The 19,121-nt window shown below is 47.5% G+C and overlaps 1 protein-coding gene across 2 annotated transcripts in view; it reads left to right on the forward strand.

The window, feature by feature from the left end:
- The window catches only part of gxylt2 (glucoside xylosyltransferase 2), a 71,463-nt gene extending 54,508 nt beyond the window's left edge, over positions 1–16,955 (forward strand). For both annotated transcript variants that reach the window (XM_038810674.1, XM_038810675.1), the window contains 2 exons: positions 4,618–4,790; positions 14,710–16,955. In XM_038810674.1, coding sequence (XP_038666602.1) covers positions 4,618–4,790; positions 14,710–14,874 — 338 coding nt within the window. In that variant the 3' untranslated portion in view covers positions 14,875–16,955. The remainder of the gene's footprint in view (positions 1–4,617; positions 4,791–14,709) is intronic.
- The last annotated feature ends 2,166 nt before the right edge of the window (positions 16,956–19,121 follow it).

The following is a 19,121-nucleotide window of genomic DNA, read 5'->3' on the forward strand; positions in this document are numbered from 1 at the left end:
ACAGTGATAATCATTGACTTGACTATGTTGTGCTTAGTAATTAAGAAGGAAAATAGCAATTTGCCTTTTTCAAAGAAGGATTTTTCCAGTACATTAAAGGGAATTGAAATTGTTATGGGCCAGGGTTCAGAGAACCCCAAAGTGTAACCTGGAGTTCACCTGAACCACAATTTTTAATAGATTGTGGTATGGGGAGCACACGGCCCACTCTACAGGTGTGGTACAGCAGAAATGGAAAAGTGTTTTTTAAAGCAAAACAATGTTTATTCTATGAATTCAAGTTAACCTTTTAAAAACATACAGTGAACATCTTAGCAACCATCAAATCAAATACGACCCCTAAAGAATACAACACTAAGTAATACTTAATAACTTCCCAAACACCATCCAGAAGACAAAAGAAACACTTTTTAACATAAGCACATTAGGTTTATATTCACAACTGAGAACATTTATAATTCTGAATTCACCAAATGATCAAGCGATAGTCTTTTCATGGCAGAGAGAACAGCAGTACACCTGCTTTGTCTGGCTTCAGCTCCAACACTGAAAACAAAACTAAAACACACCCTGCAGCAAACAGCCTAAGACGAAAGTAAAAAGCCGACAGACAGCCCAGCTCCACCCACACTCTGACATGACTGATAAACACCCATTTCTTAAAGGTACATTTCTTAAACACCCATTTCTTAAAGATACTCTCACACGACAAATATCCATAATATAAGACCTGATGATGCATCAGGCTACATGACTAGATTGGAGGTTTGACAAAGTTTTCATTGAAATTCCCTTGTGCTGTATTATAAAAGTTTTTCACTTGGAGACCATTGCACAAATTAATTTAGAGCTGACGTGGGGCAGCACGGTGGCACAGTGGTACCACTGCAGTCTCACGGCGCCGAGGCCCCAGGTTCGATCCCGGCTCTGGGTCGCTGTCTGTGTGGAGTTTGCACATTCTCCCCGTGTTTGTGTGGGTTTCACCCCCACAACTCAAAGATGTGCAGGCTAGGTGGGTTGAACACGCTAAATTGCCCCTTAATTGGAAAAAATGAATTGGATACTCTAAATTTATAAAAACAAAGAAAACCTGACGTGCTGTTTTTTATATCACAATAAATACAAACCACTCACCGCTCATTTGCAAATGATTTGAAATTTACAACTTTTTAAACAATCTCTCTGCAAAACGATTTGATTTTCTCTTTTGAGAGCAGTGAGTCATGTCAGTTTGCGTGCAGGCAGACTAATGCCAACTTATTCTTTGTGTATACCTCGGGCTGGATTTTCTGCAGTCCATCATGCTGGGGACTATGGCCACTGGATCTAATTTATTTATTTTAAAAAATTTTCCAATTAAGGGGCAATTTAGTGTGGCCAGTCGGCCTACCCGGCAGATCTTTGAGTTGTGGGTGAGACCCACACAGACACAGGAAGAATGTGCAAACCCCACATGGACAGTGACCTGGGGCCAGGATCGAACACAGGTCCTCGGAGCCATGAGGCAGCAGTGCTAACCACTGTGCCACCGTGTTTCCCCATTACTGGGCTCACTTAGTCATGGGGTGGCACAGTGGTTAGCACTGTTGCCTCACAGCTCCAGTGTCCGGGTTCAATTTTGGCCTTGGGTAACTGTGCGGAGTTTGAACTTTCTCCCCGTGTCTGCGTGGGTTTCCTCCAGGTGCTCCAGTTTCCTCCCACAATCCAAATTTGTGCAGGTTAGGCCGATTGGTCATGCTTCATTGGCACGGTAACAAAGTTGCCAGCATTGTTGCTTCACAGTGCCTGGGTCCCGGGTTCGATTCCCGCTTGGGTCACTGTCTGTGAAGAGTCTGCACGTTCTCCCCTTTTCTGCATGGGTTTCCTCCGGGTGCTCCGGTTTCCTCCCACAAGTCCCAAAAGACGTGCTGTCAGGTGAATTGGACATTCTGAATTCTCCCTCGATGTACCCGACAGGCGCCATAGTGTGGCGACTAGGGGATTTTCACAGTAACTTCATTGCGGTGTTAATGTAAGCCTACATGTGACAATACTAAAGATTAATATAAATTGCCCCTTAGTGTCCAAAAGGTTAGGTGAGGTTATGGGGATAGGGTGGAGGCGTAAGTAGGGTGCTCTTGCCAATGTGCAGACTCGATTGGCCGAATGGCCTCCTTCTGCACTGTATGTTCTGTGTCTATGGTCTACCCCACTCCGTACCTCCAACTCCCTTTCCCCCTCTTCTGCGACCTCCATCACTCTTTCACTCACCTGTGGCCTGGGCATTCCCATCAGCTGTAACCACTCTTACTGGTGCCGGCAGCAAGCACAAGCTACCTTTCATTGATTGCCAGCTTTTAGCAGGCAGGACCTCCGCCATTGGGGCACTCAGTTGTGGACAAGGCCCGATAGTGGCTAATTCAGTGCCAGAAGGGCACATGATTTCCATCGGGCTCCTCCATGAATGTTAGTAGATGCTCCAGGTGTCGGGGACATCATTCTCTCCGCTTGTCAGTGCACACCAACGGCATCATGGTAGATCCTTCTTTTTCATCTTCACAAACCCAAGAATATTTAAATTAATTCTAGTCCATCAATAGATTTAAATCACGAGGCCCAGTGGATATTTTAAACTGCACTGGCAACCAAAAGGTTCGTACATGCTGGGTCATTGGAGAAACCTGTAGAAATAAATGTTAAGAAATCTTTTTATTTAAAGTTATATAAAGGGATGTAAAGGTTTGTTTTTAGATGCATTCCAAATCTTTTCAGATGTTAAATCTCAAAGTTTAAGCAATTTAAGAAGAATTTTTTTTAACAAGGACCAGGACTGTAGATGTTGATGTATAAATCGTCCTTTAAAGTCTCAAAACCTCCCTCCAAAAAGGGGGGCTGACTTATATGCCAAGTATAAAAGTCAACTGTTGGTGTGCCTGCGGGTGGTAACCATTTTGTTGTTTGTCATGTGGGTTCTACTATTTATGGGAACTTCTTAAACTCTTGCACATATTGATAGCTACCCGTATCACTGTAAACATCCATGTGGAGCAAAAAAATTTGAGGTTGAGGATAATGTCTTTTATGACCAAAAAAAGGAGGGGGGCGGTCAACAATTACACCCAGTTATATGCAAAAACATGGGACGCAATTCACCCAATCAGAGACTAAATGCACTGGCCAAAGAGAAAACTGGAATGATTCCTGCTGGCGTAGGAGTGTGATCCCGGCATGCCATTCAGTGGCACTTGGAAAAAATTTAGCCTCCACCAGGATTTCAGTACCATTCAATAGCACACCGGTGTTCTCACCGGAGCTGAGAGGGCCGAGGGCTGACAGGATCCTCTCATCAAAGACCACGTGCCACGATCTCGGAAGTCTCCCCTGAATCTCTAGCAAGGACCCTTTCCCCCCCCCCCAGCACCCCACATCCCGATCCCCACATTAAGCCTCAAGCCCCGGATTTCTCCTCCTTCAGGCCCCGCACCTTGGCAGTGCCAACCTTGCACCCTGCAGATTCTGAGGGGTAGCAAGGAGATGAGTCCCTTCCCTACAATTTCCTTCAGGGTGCCAAGGGGGTTCCTTCATGGGAGGTGGGGGTCTGGGAGGCTTGTGCTGAGCTGGAGTCTTTCCTGAGATGGAGGTCATTTGGCTTCTCTACCCATTTGCAGCCTTTAAACCCTTTAAACATTCAGTATCAAAAATACAGTTCTGTTCTTGTAAAGAGAAAGTGTTCCCATCTGTAACCCTAAACCCTTTAAACTGTCTGTCAGTATGCCAAGTTCAAAGATCTGTCAGATTAAGGTAAAAACCTTTGAAGGTTTCATTGCCCTTTAACATTTTCTAGCCTGCTTCTATGTCTGCAAATCTAAAAGCTTTGAGCTGCAGTGTTTACATTCAGTTTCATGGGCTATTGCCTTTTACAAGCTTTCTGATTGACTGGTCCAGGCTGTTTCTTTTTTTAAATAAATTTAGAGTACCCAATTATTTTTTCCAATTAAGAGGCAATTTAGCATGGCCAATCCACCTATCCTGCACATCTTTGGGTTGTGGGGGTGAAACCCACGCAGACACGGAGAGAATGTGCAAACTCCACACGGACAATGACCCAAGGGACGGGATTCGAACCTGGGACGTTAGCCACCGTGTTGCCCCGGTCCAGGCTGTTTCAAAGGGAGGATTAAGATTATTCATTTATTTAGCTCTGCAGAGATCCGTTAACTCAGAGAAGCAGCTGTTTTTCTAACCAATTTTTTTACGAGGCTGACTATTTGTTCTCAGCACCTGGGTGGGCTGGAGCATCCCAGGAGTTAGGTGAATCGGGCTCCCTGCCCATAAATTGCATTGAAAACAGCTCTAATGAACAATTTGCATGTTTCCACCAGGTCAGGGCTCGAACCTCGTTGGGACGTTGGGAAGCTCAACGGGAACTGCAGGGCAGGCCAGGAGACTTGCAACGGGTTTTATGACCGGCATGAACCCCGTTTTTGGCCAGCCCCCTCCCATTCACTGGGCCGTTGGGATTCCCTCTGCTGGCAGGGGCCCTGTAGCATCCCAGCCAAGGTCTTTGGGGTCAAAAAAAATGTGGTCATCTTTAAAGCTAGGTAGGATATTAAAATCATGTTTCGTTTCATTCTGTAGAATATCTGTACGTGTTCCCTTGTCAGTGGAATTATCGACCAGATCATTGCATGTACGGCAGCAACTGTCGAGGAGCAGAGGATCAGGGAGTTTCGATTCTTCATGGGAACCGTGGAGTTTATCATGATGATAAACAACCTGCCTTCAAAGTCGTGTATGAGGCTGTACGTGATGTAAGTATTTCAAACACAAAAGTGATATGCCTCCTTTCTGAAGAGCTACAATTTTATCAGGAGGAATTTATTTGATTCCTATCAGTGGACGGAAGTTCCAAATTAGCTGTCTGATTACATATGTGTTGCTTGCTGATTTAGAACAGACAATGCTGGTCTGGCATCATCTCTGGAGAGAAAAAGAGTTTATGGTGGAGTGTGGTGGGCAGGTGGAGATATTATGGAGCACACAAGAGTGGGAAACATGACGTGTAGGGTGAATAAATTAGGTGGGTGACAAAGTTTTGGCCTCCTGATGGGGTGAGATGCAGAGGAAAAGTCAGCAGCTTTGCATTAGCCTGTGGCGGGTTCCTACGTTTGATATGTTTGCATGCCATGAAAGGGAGCTGTGGTGATGGGGTGGGGTGTCCCTTACATCCTGGGAGAGGGATGTCCCTCGCATCCTGGGTGTGCTGGTCATGTGGATTTGGGGGGGTGGGCAGGGAATGTTTGGCATGTGGTTCCGGGCAGGGTTGGTATGGTGAATGACAGACCTAAAGAGTGGGGTTGGTGATCTCAGTGATGGGGTAGTGTAGGTTGAATTGAGGGTATGGATGGCTGAGGGAGTAGTCACGGAGGAGCCAGATTTGGTGTGGAGGCAGTTGCAGTCTAGATTGAGTATTCAAATGTTTCATAGGCTGGAGCATGGGAGCGGATGACAGCAATGAGGGGGCTAACGGGAGGGCTGAGGGTCAGAATGGGTAAGTGGGCATTTGAATAGGCAGTGGTGTAGGCGGGGTGGGGGCATGCAGGTAGAGATGGAATGTAGGATTCAGACTGTTGATGGGGCGGGGGGGGGATTCAAGGGGTCACAGAGGAAAGGCAAAAAGTGATGTTGGTGGGTCAAGGGTGAGGGTGGCAGGAAGAGGGTTGAAGGTACAGGAACATGTCTGAAAGGTTGGACACACCACATTGAGGATCTAGAGGATTTGCAATAGGGAATGTAGATTAGGGTGTGAAGACAATTATTTTGGTGGGTAGAGTTCTGGGTGCATTCCATTATCTGATTTAAAGAGGTTCACTGATCAATAGTTCTATGGATGAGAACCATGGACAAGCATACACTCATCGCTAAGTTTGTTCATTGGTACATTGACGAGACCATGCAGACACTACGACAATGAATGAACGGGCATCGTGCGACTATCACCAGGCAGGAATGTTACCTTCCAGTCGGGGAACGCTTCAGCAGTCAAGGGCATTCAGCCTCTGATCTCCGGGTAAGCGTTCTCCAAGGCGGTCTTCAGGACACGCGACAACGCAGAATTGCCGAGCAAAAACTAATAGCTAAATACTGCACGCATGAGTGCGGCCTCAACAGGGATCTTGAATTCATGTCGCATTACATCCACCCCCCACCATCTGGCCTGGACTTGCAAAATCCTACCAACTGTCCTGGCTTGAGACAATTCACACCTCTTTAACCTGTGATTATCCCTCTCCCTGGATCTGTAATGATTTGATTACCTGCAAATGCTCGCATTCCAAGCATTGTCCAGCATCTCTGACTTTGTCTATATAAATGTTTCTGGAACATACCTTTCCATTCACCTGAGGAAGGAGCTGCGCTCCGAAAGCTCGTGTTTGAAACAAACCTGTTGGACTTTAACCTGGTGTTGTAAGACTTCTTTCTGTGCTCACCCCAGTCCAATGCCGGCATCTCCACATCATGGCCTTCATATCCGGCACAGACCTGCGTATAATCTCTGGCATCCTTACCATACTTTCCCTTCTGCGTGTCTAGCCGGTCTATTGTGGCTGCGACTGGAGGCCAGTCATCTGCATCAGACTCGTGGGGGCCTAGCCCACTTGCCTGGGGGCATGGCTGTCACAGCATCCCTCAGGTGCTGGGATATAACTGAGGTGTGCTCACCAGATTGTGCTCCCAAATCTAACTGCAAACCCTCTGTGGACCGTGTGAGTATAACTGCGCTGGCAGAGGTGGATGATGAGAGGGGTGACAGTCCATCCTTCTTTTTCTCCATGCCAGAGGTAGAGTTTCCTTGGCCCTGTCTTCGCTGCGTCCTGTTCATTGGATCACGATGACCTGTCATGGGGAACGAACAGAGTCACATTAAGAATCATCGCAGTTTGAGCGAGTCACATTTCATCTCATCGTCCTGTGAACCCAAATACCACCAGCATCCAGTCCAGCCTCACTGCAGCAACTAATCAGCAATTACATTATTTGCCAGCCACCTCTTCCTCGGCATCTATTAGCCTGAGGTCTTGTCTGTCGCCTCTCACGGGAATTGTTGCTCTGCTTGTCATCTACACGACAAACTAAAGAGTTAGCAACATGTCAAGTGACATCGAGCCCCCACTTCTCCACAGGCATCCACATCAAATATCAAATTTCCACATGCTTTGACCTCAGTTGCCAAATGGCACTTAGGCTGATAATGTGATCACTGTTCTGGCGCAGCTGTCCACTTGTAAACATACAGTATTGATGACCCCACAAGGGACTCTGGTTGAAGATGGTGCATTTACCCTGGTGAATTGGAGCAGGTCGTTGACCAGTTTCCTGCACTTTCCAGGTTTAATTCGTCATGCAGCTGTTGCTCACCTCCTCAGCAACCTCCGTGCGACGGCCTTGGTCTGGCGGGAGGGTCAACAGGAAAGAACATTTCCTTCCTTCCCACAGGAGACCCTAAGGGGGCAAATCTTGGTCGATGGTCTGCCATGCAGAACTTGATGGGGGAGGGGTTGAGAATCCTCCTGAATTGCACAATTCTGACTGTGAAGCACAGATTCCCTGTTTGAACAGGAAGCTGTTTAATAATAACCTTTAATGCCACAAGAAGGCTTACATTAACACTGCAGTGAAGTTAACGTTAAAAGCCCCTAGCCACCGCATTCCAGTACCTGTCGGGTACACAGAGGGAGAATTCATGATGTACCATCAATTGGACTCGAGGCACGATTAAGATCCAAACTGTGGCTTTAATCAGCTAGTTGTTAGCCCGGTGGTTGACTACAGAGAAAGGCCGACCGCCGGGAACTCTGGGTATTTATACCCCGCCTCAGAGGCGGGGTCTACGAGCCTCTCGACCAATTGGTGAGCAGTCACATGACTAGTCCCAACCAATCGGACGAGAGGCACATGACCAGCCAGAGCCAATGGGAAACACATGCTCTGCACCAATGGCAGTGCTCACATTCATACCACCACATTCACCCCTTGTGGAGAAAGGAGGCGGGGAGTGTAAGTGGAAGAGAGGGGGGGAGTCCGAGGACTGGTGGTATGAGCAGCGAAAATCGAGAAAGGTGGGCTGCCCACTGGCTCGTGGCAAAAAAAAACAATACTACTACTACTTAAGGTGCAACAGAATAACAACAAAGTCCAAAATGTCCCATGGTCGCATCAGATGGACATGATCAGTCTGTCGGGTGCCCGTGGTGTTCTGGAGGACCGTCGGAGTGGAGCCGGTGACGTCAGTCCGATGGTCGTCCTTGCCTCCGAGAGCGTCGGTCGTAGATGTGTCTCCGTACCCCGGGCCGGTGGTGGAGACGCTGTAATCGGGGGAGAGGGGGCATGTGCGCTGGGTCGCGGGGGGCGCTGGGGGGAATTGGGGTTGGGGGAGAGGTGTTGATACAGGGGGAGAAGGCCGCACGGTGGCTGGTGCCAGGTCCCGGAGCGAGACCGTATCCTGCCGACCGTCTGGATACTCCACGTACGCATACTGCGGGTTGGCGTGGAGTAACTGGACTCGCTCAACCAACGGGTCGGACTTGTGCACCCGTACATGCTTCCGGAGCAAGATGGGCCCGGGAGTGGCCAGCCAGGTCGGGAGAGGGGATCCTGAGGACGACTTCCTGGGGAAAACAAGAAGACGTTCATGAGGTGTTTGATTAGTGGTAGTAGAGAGGAGAGACCGGATTGAATGCAGGGCGTCGGGGACGACCTCTTGTCAACGGGGGATAGGGAGATCTCTGGACCGTAGGGCCAGCAGGATGGTCTTCCAAATGGTGCCATTCTCTCGCTTGACCTGACCGTTACCCCGGGGGTTATAACTGGTCGTCCTGCTAGAGGCTATTCCACTGCTGAACAGGAACTGACGCAGTTCGTCACTCATTAAGGAGGACCCCCGGTTGCTGTGGATGTACGCGGGGTAACCGAACAGGGAGAAGATGGATAGGAGGGCCTTTATGACGGTTGTTGTGGTCATGTCGGGACAGGGAATGGCGAAAGGGAAGCGGGAGTATTCGTCAATAACACTCAAGAAATATGTGTTACGGTTGTTGGAGGGGAGGGGACCCTTGAAGTCTATACTGAGACTTTCAAAGGGGCGGGATCGCGGGGTCTTGATCAGATGCGCTCGTTCGGGGCGGTAGAGGAGCGGTTTGCACTCGGCGCAGACGTGGCAGTCCCTGGTGACGGTCCTGACTTCTTCAACGGAGTAGGGCAGGTTGCGGGTCTTAATAAAATGGTAAAAACGGTGACCCCTGGATGGCAGAGGTCCGTGTGGACGGAGCGGAGGCGGTCGATCTGCATGCTGGCGCAGGTACCGCGGGATAGGGCATCGGGAGGCTCGTTGAGCTTCCCAGGACGATACAAGATATCGTAGTTGTACGTGGACAACTCGATCCGCCACCGCAAGATCTTGTTGTTCTTGATCTTGCCCCTCTGTGCATTGTCGAACATGAAAGCTACTGACCGTTGGTCTGTGAGGAGGGTAAACCTCCTGCCGGCCAGATAGTGCCTCCAATATCGCACAGCTTCGCCTATGGCCTGTGCCTCCATTTCCACCGAGGAATGGCAGATTTCGGAAGCGTGAAGGGTTCGTGAAAAGAAGGCCACGGATCTGCCCGCTTGGTTCAGGGTGGTCGCCAGAGCTATGTCAGACGCGTCACTCTCGACCTGGAATGGGAGGAACTCGTCGATAGCATCCATCGTGGCCTTTGCGATATCCGCTTTGCTGCGGCTAAAGGCCTGGCGAGCCTCCATCGATAGGGGAAAGGAGGTGGACTGGATGAGGGGGCGGGCTTTGCCGGAGTAGTTGGGGACCCATTGGGCATAATATGAGAAGACGCCCAGGCAGCGTTTGAGGGAGTTGGGGAGGGGGAGTTCCATCAGGGGACGCATGCGTTCGGGATCGGGGCCTATCACTCCGTTACGCACTACGTAGCCAAGGATGGCTAGACGGTCGGTGCTAAACACGCACTTATCCTTATTGTAAGTTAAATTAAGGAGTTTTGCGGTTCGGAGGAATTTTTGGAGGTTGATGTCGTGGTCCTGCTGGTCGTGGCCGCAGATGGTGACGTTATCGAGATACGGGAAGGTGGCCCGTAAACCGTGCTTGTCGACCATTCGGTCCATCTCCCGTTGGAAGACCGAGACTCCATTTGTGCCACCGAATGGAACCGTGAGGAAGTGGTAGAGGCGCCCATCTGCCTCAAACGCGGTGTACTTTCGGTCACTCGCGCGGATGGGGAGCTGGTGGTAGGCGGACTTAAGGTCCACCGTGGAGAAGACTTTGTATTTCGCGATCCTGTTAACCAGGTCGAAAATACGGGGGAGAGGATACGCGTCCAGCTGCGTAAACCTGTTGATGGTCTGACTGTAATCGATGACCATCCGGTTTTTCTCCCCAGTCCGAACTACCAGCACTTGGGCTCGTCAGGAACTGTTGCTGGCCTCGATAACTCCTTCCTTAAGGAGCCTCTGGACCTCGGACCCGATGAAGGTCCGGTCCTGGGCACTGTATCGTCTGCTCCTAGTGGCGACAGGTTTACAACCTGGGGTGAGATTAGCAAACAAGGAAGGGTGGTCCACTTTGAGGGACGCGAGGCTGCAAACAGTAAGGGGGAATAGGGACGCCTAATTGAAAGGTCAAGCTCTGCAGGTTGCACTGTAAATCCAGGCCCAAGAGTGCCGGAGCGCATAGACGGGGGATGATGAGGAGTTTGAAGTTTTTGAAAACCCTCCCCTGGACCGTGAGGTCCGCTATGCAGCACCCGGTGATTTTGAAGGAGTGCGAACCCAAGGCCAATTCAATCTTATGCTTAACTGGATGGATGGGGAGCGTGCAGCGTCTTACCGTGTCAGAGTGGACGAAACTTTCCGTGCTCCCGGAGTCCAGCAGGCATCTCGTTTTGTGTCCGTTGAGCTGGATCGTTGTCGTAGTCTTGGCGAGCGTGCGTGGTCGCGACTGGTCGAGTTTGATGGAAGCCAGTCGTGGTGAGAGTTCCAGATCATCCTTGGTGGCAGAGTAATTGCTGGCAGGGCCTTCCGTGTTGGCCCAAGTTGGTGGCGTCCAGGACCCGCACATGGCGTCTGGGGCCCAAGATGGCGGCGCCCGTGGGAACCTGGTGGCGGCTGGGGGCAGTGTCAGCGGCGTCTGCAGGCTGGTCGGGGCAGCTGGGGGCGAGGGTCGGGAGGACCATGGGGCCATTGTGGGGGCCGGAAGGCGGGCCGGAGAGGTTGGTGCGCGGTGCTGGGCCCGGGGGGGGGGGGGGGGGGGGGGGGGGGGTGGCGATCCACGGTCGCTGCGCAGAACAGCAGCGACCGACTTGGTCTGGCAGACCACCGCGTAGTGGCCCTTCTTCCCGCAGCTCTTGCACAGAGCGGAGCGGGCCAGGCAGCGCTGGCGGGCATGCTTGGAGAGACCACAAAATAGCAATGGGACCCCGCTAGTTTGTCGGAGCAACCTGCAGCGCAGGCTTGGGGGGGGGGGGGGGGGGGGTCGGAGTCCACAGAGGACGGAGATGGCGCGTGCCATGAAGTCCAGGGGGTTGCCGTGCGGCCGGGGGCGTATGCACGGGCGTTCAGGTCAGCAACCTCGAGGGAGGTTGCAAGAGTCCGTGCTTCAGCTAGGCTGAGGTTGTTCATCTCCAGCAATCGTTGGCGGATAGAGGGGGACTGCATGCCAGCAACGTAAGCATCTCTAATGAAAAGTTCCATGTGCTCAGTCGCCGAAACCTGGAGACATGCGCACGTTCTCCCTAGAGCTGTGAGGGCCTGGTAAAACTCGTCGAGTGACTCACCAGGGAACTGTTGTCTAGTCGTCAGGAGATGCCGTGCGTATACTTCGTTGACCGGCCGGAGAAAGTGTCCTTTGAGAATCTCAATGGCCGCATCATATTCGCTTTCGTCCTCGATCATTGAGTATACCGCTGTGCCCACGCATGAGTGGAGGATGTGGTGTTTCTGCTCCTTGGTGGGCTTGCCGGCTGCAGTTGTCATGTAATTGTTAAAACACGCCTGCCAGTGTTTACAGATTGCAGACGCATTTGAAGCATGCGGGCTGGTGCTGAGGCAGTCAGGCTTGATGCGTAGCTCCATTCCAAAATTCTAGCTGATTAAATTGATGTACCATCAATTGGACTTGAGACACGATTAAGATCCAAACTGTGGCTTTAATCAGCTAGTTGTTAGCCCGGTGGTCGACTACAGAGAAAGGCCGACCGCCGGGAACTCTAGGTATTTATACCCCGCCTCGGAGGCGGGGTCTACTTGCCTCTCGACCAATTGGTGAGCAGTCACATGACTAGTCCCAGCCAATCGGACAAGAGGCACATGACCAGCCAGAGCCAATGGGAAACACATGCTCTGCACCAATGGCAGTGCTCACATTCATACCACCACAATTCAGAATGTCCAAATTACCTAACAGCACGTCTTTCGGGACTTGTGGGAGGAAACCAGAGCACCCGGAGGAAACCCACGGGGAGAACATGCAGACTCCGCACAGACAGTGACCCAAGCTGTGTATCGAACCTGGGACCCTGGTGCTGTGAAGCAACAGTGCTAACCACTGTGCTACCGTGGTCAGCAGACAGCGGCTTTCTACACTGAAAGATTTCCTCCGTCACTTTATCTCATGTGTCTCTCGTGCACCCTGCAGGCACTTTAAATTTCAGTAATAACCGTGTGCAAAATGGGAACGAGCAGGAGAACAGAAATGACACAATATTTTCATTTACACCGTTAGGAATGGCACATGGATGGCACGGTAGCACAGTGGTTAGCACTGTTAATTCACAGCGCCAGGGTCCCGGGTTCAATTCCCGCTTGGGTCACTGTCTGTGCGTTCCCCTGTATCTGCGTGGGTTTCCTCCCACAAGTCCCGAAAGACGTGCTTGTTCGGTGAATTTGATTTTCTGAATTCTCCCTCAGTGTACCCGAACAGGCGCCAGAGTGTGGCGACTAGGGGATTTTCACAGTAATTTTGTTGCAGTATTAATGCAAGCCTACATGTGACGATACTAAAGATTATTATTATTACATTGCTGACAAAATACTGCCCATTGTTTTGAGTCGGTAACCTTTCACCAGAACTGGAAAGAGTTGGAGATGCAATAGGTTTTAAGTGAGTGAGAGGGGAAAGTTGGGGGGGAAATCAAAAGTGATAATGTGACAGGAGGGATTAAATAACAAAAGTGTTTGTGACACAAGGCCAAAAAGAGTAGCCAAAATGTGTAAGCAAGGAAACCAAAAGAATTGTTGGGAGCAGATGTGAATGGCAGAAATGTACAGCTGCTGACCAAAAGACAGAAAGAAAGAAAACAAGAAAAACAGAAACTAGCAAAGGAAAAGGGGAAAAAATGGGGCAGAGGTTACAATCTAAAATGGTTGAACTCAGCGTTAAGACCAGACTGTTGTGAGGTGTCCAGTTGAAAGACGAGGTGCTGTTCATCGAGTTTGCATTGAACTGCCTCACATTACTGGAAGAGGCAGAGGTCAGACGACAGCCAAGTAGATTATTAAACAATTAAAATGACAGGCAAATGGAAGTTCCAGATGTCGCTTGCAGACTGAACCAACATGTGCTACAACGTGACCACCCGATCTGTGTTTGGTCTCCCCAGTGTCGAGGAGACCACATTGTGAGCAGTGAATACAGTCTATAAAATTAAAAGAAGTACAAGTAAATTGCTGTTTCACCGAGAGGAATGTTTGCGACCTTGGGCAGTGAGAGGTGGGGGCTGGGCTAAAAGGGCAAATGTTGCATCGTATGTGCTTGTATGATAAGATGCAGAGGGGGAGGGAAGAGTTGTTGGGGTGACTGAGGCATGAATCAGAGTGTAGCGGAGGAAATGGTCCCTTCGAAATTCTGAAGAGAGAGGGGAGGAGAAGATGTGAATCTTGGAAAGGAGGTAGAGGTGGGGTGCTGAATATTTGCAGTATTTTCTGTTTTACTTCAGATTCCCATAACCACAATATGGTGCTTTTCTATTACTGATTTACTGCAACTCAACCTCTGATTTTCACTTGAGCTGATGTGGCGAAAACTGATAAGATCTCATCATTCATTTTGGTGAAAAAAATCCTTCTCATTTGATCCTTCTGTTGCATTTAAGGGCTAGAGAATATTTGGGATTGATGGATGTTGTGTAGCTCCAGGTTTCTCAGTTTCTGGGAAAAAATGTAGTTTACTATTGAGACTGCAAGCATTTCACTACATTGCATTGGTTATGTGATGGTGATACTAACAAATTCTGCTGCAAATTAATAATTCAGAGCTCTTGACAGTTGAGTGCTCAACAGTCAGCACAAAATACTGTGCACAAGAGCAGTCAAAGGTGCATAATTAATGTTTTCTTGTCAGTATACTATTCGTGCGTGAAAGAACAATCAAAGCAAATTTCCTGATTGTCTTTTCACAAGAGCGAGGATATTGTCATCGTGCTACATTCATCTCAGAATGTTCAGTTTCTGCTTCTGAAAGCTTTCTGGAACAATTAAGTTCACCGAAGATGTGGTTCGAAAGCATGAGCACGACGCAGCTGCTGTGAGGCTGATGGGTTAGCCTTGCTCATCGATGACTGAGTATGACGCCCAATTCCATTGATAAATGCGTGGTGGTGTTCTGGAACGATAGAAATTTCTGGTCGAGCAAGGACATTAATCATAAACCTTTCTTTTGTCTTTCAGTTTCCCTTTGAAGAGAATTTGTTTCAGGCTCTTTATTTCCCACTCCAAAACAACTTCTTAAAAACTGTCCACACTTTATGTGGGAGGCTTCCACAAGTGTTCCTCAAACAGATTGAGCAAACCATGAGGAAAGAGTATGAGCACCGTGTCATTCAAAGAGGATAAGGAATGAACGTGGAAGAAGTTTTTGTGTGTGCTGCTCTGTAACTCAAAGACAATGCTCAGATTTATATTTTCCCGGTTTTATTTTGGCATACAATTTTGTTTCTATTTTATTACTGTGCAGGTTTTATGCAGCAAAAGCCTCACATGATGACTTCTTTTTATTCTTGATGCACTTTTTAATCATGCAGCGGAGTTGTCCTATCATTAATCTTGGAATGCGAGGCCATACATGCCACTCGTCTTGTCCTGCACCATTATATGGTCCCGTACCAGCCTCCCCGAACAGGCGCCGGAATGTGGCAAATGGGCCTTTTCACAGTAACTTCATTTGAAGCCTACTTGTGACAATAAACGATTTTCATTTTCATTTCATTTCATTTTATATGTGTCGATGTAGTTGGTTAACTGTGAATCCAGGAGGAATATAATGAATTGAGCCACCTGCATCAGTAAGATCATACCAGCACTGATGGTGTATTGGAGAACTGCTCTCTGGGTGAGGGTATCCACACCATGATAAATGCATTAATCTTCCCAACATGAAGGAGGATCTGGATGTTGAAGAAATAGTGATTGTTGTGGACTGTGTGGGCAATGGTTTGTATTCCTGGCTTGGACTATCTGGCCCCGTCGTGACGGGATCCTCTGCGGGAAATACGACAGCCCAGCCAGAAGTCCATTGACTATAAGCGGGACCAGACAATCCCGGCAGTGGGACGGGCTGGAAAATCCCACCATTTGTTTATCTTTTCTTGCTGAAACCAGCAGTGGATCTATAAAATCTGTTTTAGAACTATTAATGTGCTGAAATTTATCTTTCTTTGTCAAGTAAATTGTTGTCATTCAAACCAGTTCACTTGCCATTCCTTGACACAGACACTGTGACGTAATTATCTGCACTACTGGATGTCCCTGATCCTCTCATGGGTAAAGACGGTCCTGAGGTAAAGCTAGCTATACAGACCGGAAGGTTTCTGGTTCAATTTCTTGTCTGCGCTGAGTCACCTGGAGCATAATTTGGGTTCTTCAGTTGGCCTCGGTGACCTTGTATCTTTTTTGGGTGAGGAAGCAAATAGGATCCTCGTGAGTCAGACTGGTTATCAATGGTCTGGATGTTGGAATAGAGTTGAACTGCTGATGGCCTCCATGGTTGAAAAGCCGACTAACAGTTACAGACTGAAAATGGTCAGATAAGGGAGATACCATGGAATTGGACCCGCAGCACTGAAGAGAGATAGAAAACTGCAGGGGCTGGGAAAGGGGCTGGTCATGTGGTGCCAAAATTATTCAGATGAAAACGAACATTTACAAAGACAGGAATTTTTCTTTACTCCAACAATGGAAATTATGACAATTATTCATAGCCGACCTGAAGAGGTATAATTCAGAAGGGTCATTTTGCCCGTGTGAAGTTTTACTTTAAACAATAGATCAGTAGTTTAGTTTCTGTGAACAGACCAACTTGTGATCAGGAGCTTGTGTGATCAGATTATATCCTGACACGTGATCCTCTGAGAAAATACACTTAAAAATATTGGATCCACCAGACAAGCAATGGAATATTTGCAGACATTTTATTCCTGAATAAATAACTAAGATTAAACTAGCGGACCATACTTGGAGAGCACTTTGATTTGTATGGGGTCCTGGGTGTCCTGCAGAAGATCTTGCTTTTTGTGAGGCTTTAGATCTTGAACTTTTTGTACGTATTTTTCTAATCATGTAATGTAATCAAATGCAGAAGATCTATACTTTGCAGAAAACAGGAAGATATGTATGGGTAGAAATGTCACTCTGAGTCATTAGAATCATCCTACAGCATCCATGAAGAGGGTCATTTCTTGGGCCAGCTGCTCAAAGCTTGAAAGAGGTGGTACCTAAAGACAAAACAATTGTATACTTTCCCAAAGACTGCGACCCTAACAATGAATTGGTTCAAAGAACAGTTGTATTTGAGATGCAAGTTTTTTTTTGTGATGTGATACATATAATCCCCAATATTTATACATGTTTGTTTTAAATATAAGGTAAAATTTCATGAATAAAAGTGTTGCTGTCAGCTGTGACACACAGTTCCATTATTTTCTCAGTAAGCTTTGCATTTAATGCAGTGGACTTTCTTATTTGTACCTAACTGGCAATTCAATTATGTCCATTTTGTAAAGACTCACACTTACCCTAAGTTTCTGCTCAAACTCATTTTCATATCACTGAATGCAAAACCTGCCTTGAACCAATGCAATCTGGGTATCTTTTTCCAAAAGGACATATGGATGAGGAACAGCAGGAGGCAATTCAGCACCTGAAGCCTGCTCTGCCATTTGATAAGATTTTACTGTTTACCCCTCCATACTCACTCCCTTGTTAGTCAAGAATCTATCTAACTCGAGCTTAAAAATATTCAACCTCCACTGCTCTCTGGCAAAGCAAATTCCATAGACTAACAACTTGGAAGAGAGAAAAAACTCTCCCGCCGGGGGGGGGGGGGGGGGGGGGGGGATTCTCAAGCCGTTCTCATCAGCGGGGGGGTGAATTCAATAGGAAATCCCATTGACAGCAGCAGGACTCGAAGGTCCCACTGCTGGACAACGGCAGACTTCCTCCCGCCAAGAAAACACGCCACAGGATGTGTGGAAAATCTGACCCCCCCCACCCCATCTCCGTCGCAAATAAGAGACCCTTATATTAAAATGGCATCACCTATTTCTAGTCTCTTCCATCTTTGTGTCATCCGCAAATTTAGCTACCATACATTCGATCTCTTCATCCAATTCATTGATATAAAATAGTGAATAGTTGAGACCCCAGAACAGATCCCTGTGGCACTGTGCCAGCCTGAAAATTACACATTTACCTTTACTCTCTATTTCCTTTTAGTTAACCAATCCTCTAACCATGCTAGCATGTTCACCCTTACACAATGAGCTCTTATCCTGTATAGTAACCTTCGATGTGGCACTTTGTCAAATGGCCTTTGGGAATCCAGGTTCACTACATCTACAGGTTCTCCTTTAACCATATTACATGTTTCTTTCTCAAAGAACTATTATATAGGTCAGTTTTCCTTTCACAAAATCATGTTAACTCTGTCTGGTTGCATCAAGAGTTTCGAAGTGCCCTTCTCTAACCTCTTTAATAATACATTCCAGTATTTTCCCATGACAGATGTTAGGCTATCTGGCTTGTAGTTTTCTGTCTCCCTCTGTTCTAGAGGAGTTAGATTCGCTATTTTCCAGTCTGAAAAAAATGAAAATCGCTTATTGTCACGAGTAGGCTTAAATTAAGTTACTGTGACAAGCCCCTAGTCGCCACATTCCGGCACCTGTCCGGGGAGGCTGGTACGGGAATCGAACCGTGCTGCTGGCCTGCTTGGTCTGCTTTAAAAGCCAACTATTTAGCCCAGTGAGATAAACCAGCCCCCAATGGGGACCTTTCCAGAATCTAGGGAATTTTGAAAAATTAAAATGTACTCTTTCAGCTGCCACTTTGTTTAACGTGCTAGGATAAGTTCATCAACACGTGAGGACTTGTCAATGTTTATTTCTAATAATTTTCTTATTACCCTTTTCCTCATGATTGTAATTGTTCTATGATCCTTCCTTTCACCTCTTGATTTACAAATATTTCTGGGATGTTATTTGTGTCTTCTACAGTGAAGACATACAAAATGCTATTTAACAAAATCCTTGATGTATTTAAATGTGGTAACTTGGTAAAGTTTGATTAATACAGCAGAAAATGGCTTTACCACAGAAAATACCATATATAAGCGAGTAATAGTCGATCTTGTGTAGAAGTCAATCTGCAACCTGAGGCCAGAAAATCCAAAATCTTTCTACTTGCCACCTGTTTGTCATGAAGTCAAACTCGCCATGTTCCAAACCAACTAATTTGAGGCTGGCTGATCAACTCTTCATATCTGCAGAATAATAAAAATACTCTTTAGCCTCTTTTGCGCCAGCTTGGAGGAAGGGGAAGCCCCTGACCTGACAACTCTGCGATCAGCTGATGTACTTCCGTCAACAGTTAGGGAGTGAGACGATGGAAGAGGGTGGATTTCAACCATTAAAAAATATTATTCGTGTGTCAATCGATCCTGCCGCCCCCCACTACATTTTCGCTAAAAATTTGGACTCAGAAACCTGGCTTACACAAATATATCCGGCAAACATTTTAAATCTATGTTAGTTCAATACCAGTTTTAAATTATTACATGTGTCTTAAAGTTACGCAGAACTATTTTCTAG

Source organism: Scyliorhinus canicula, chromosome 11, assembly GCF_902713615.1.
Source record: "Scyliorhinus canicula chromosome 11, sScyCan1.1, whole genome shotgun sequence".
Taxonomy (NCBI): Eukaryota; Metazoa; Chordata; class Chondrichthyes; order Carcharhiniformes; family Scyliorhinidae; genus Scyliorhinus; species Scyliorhinus canicula.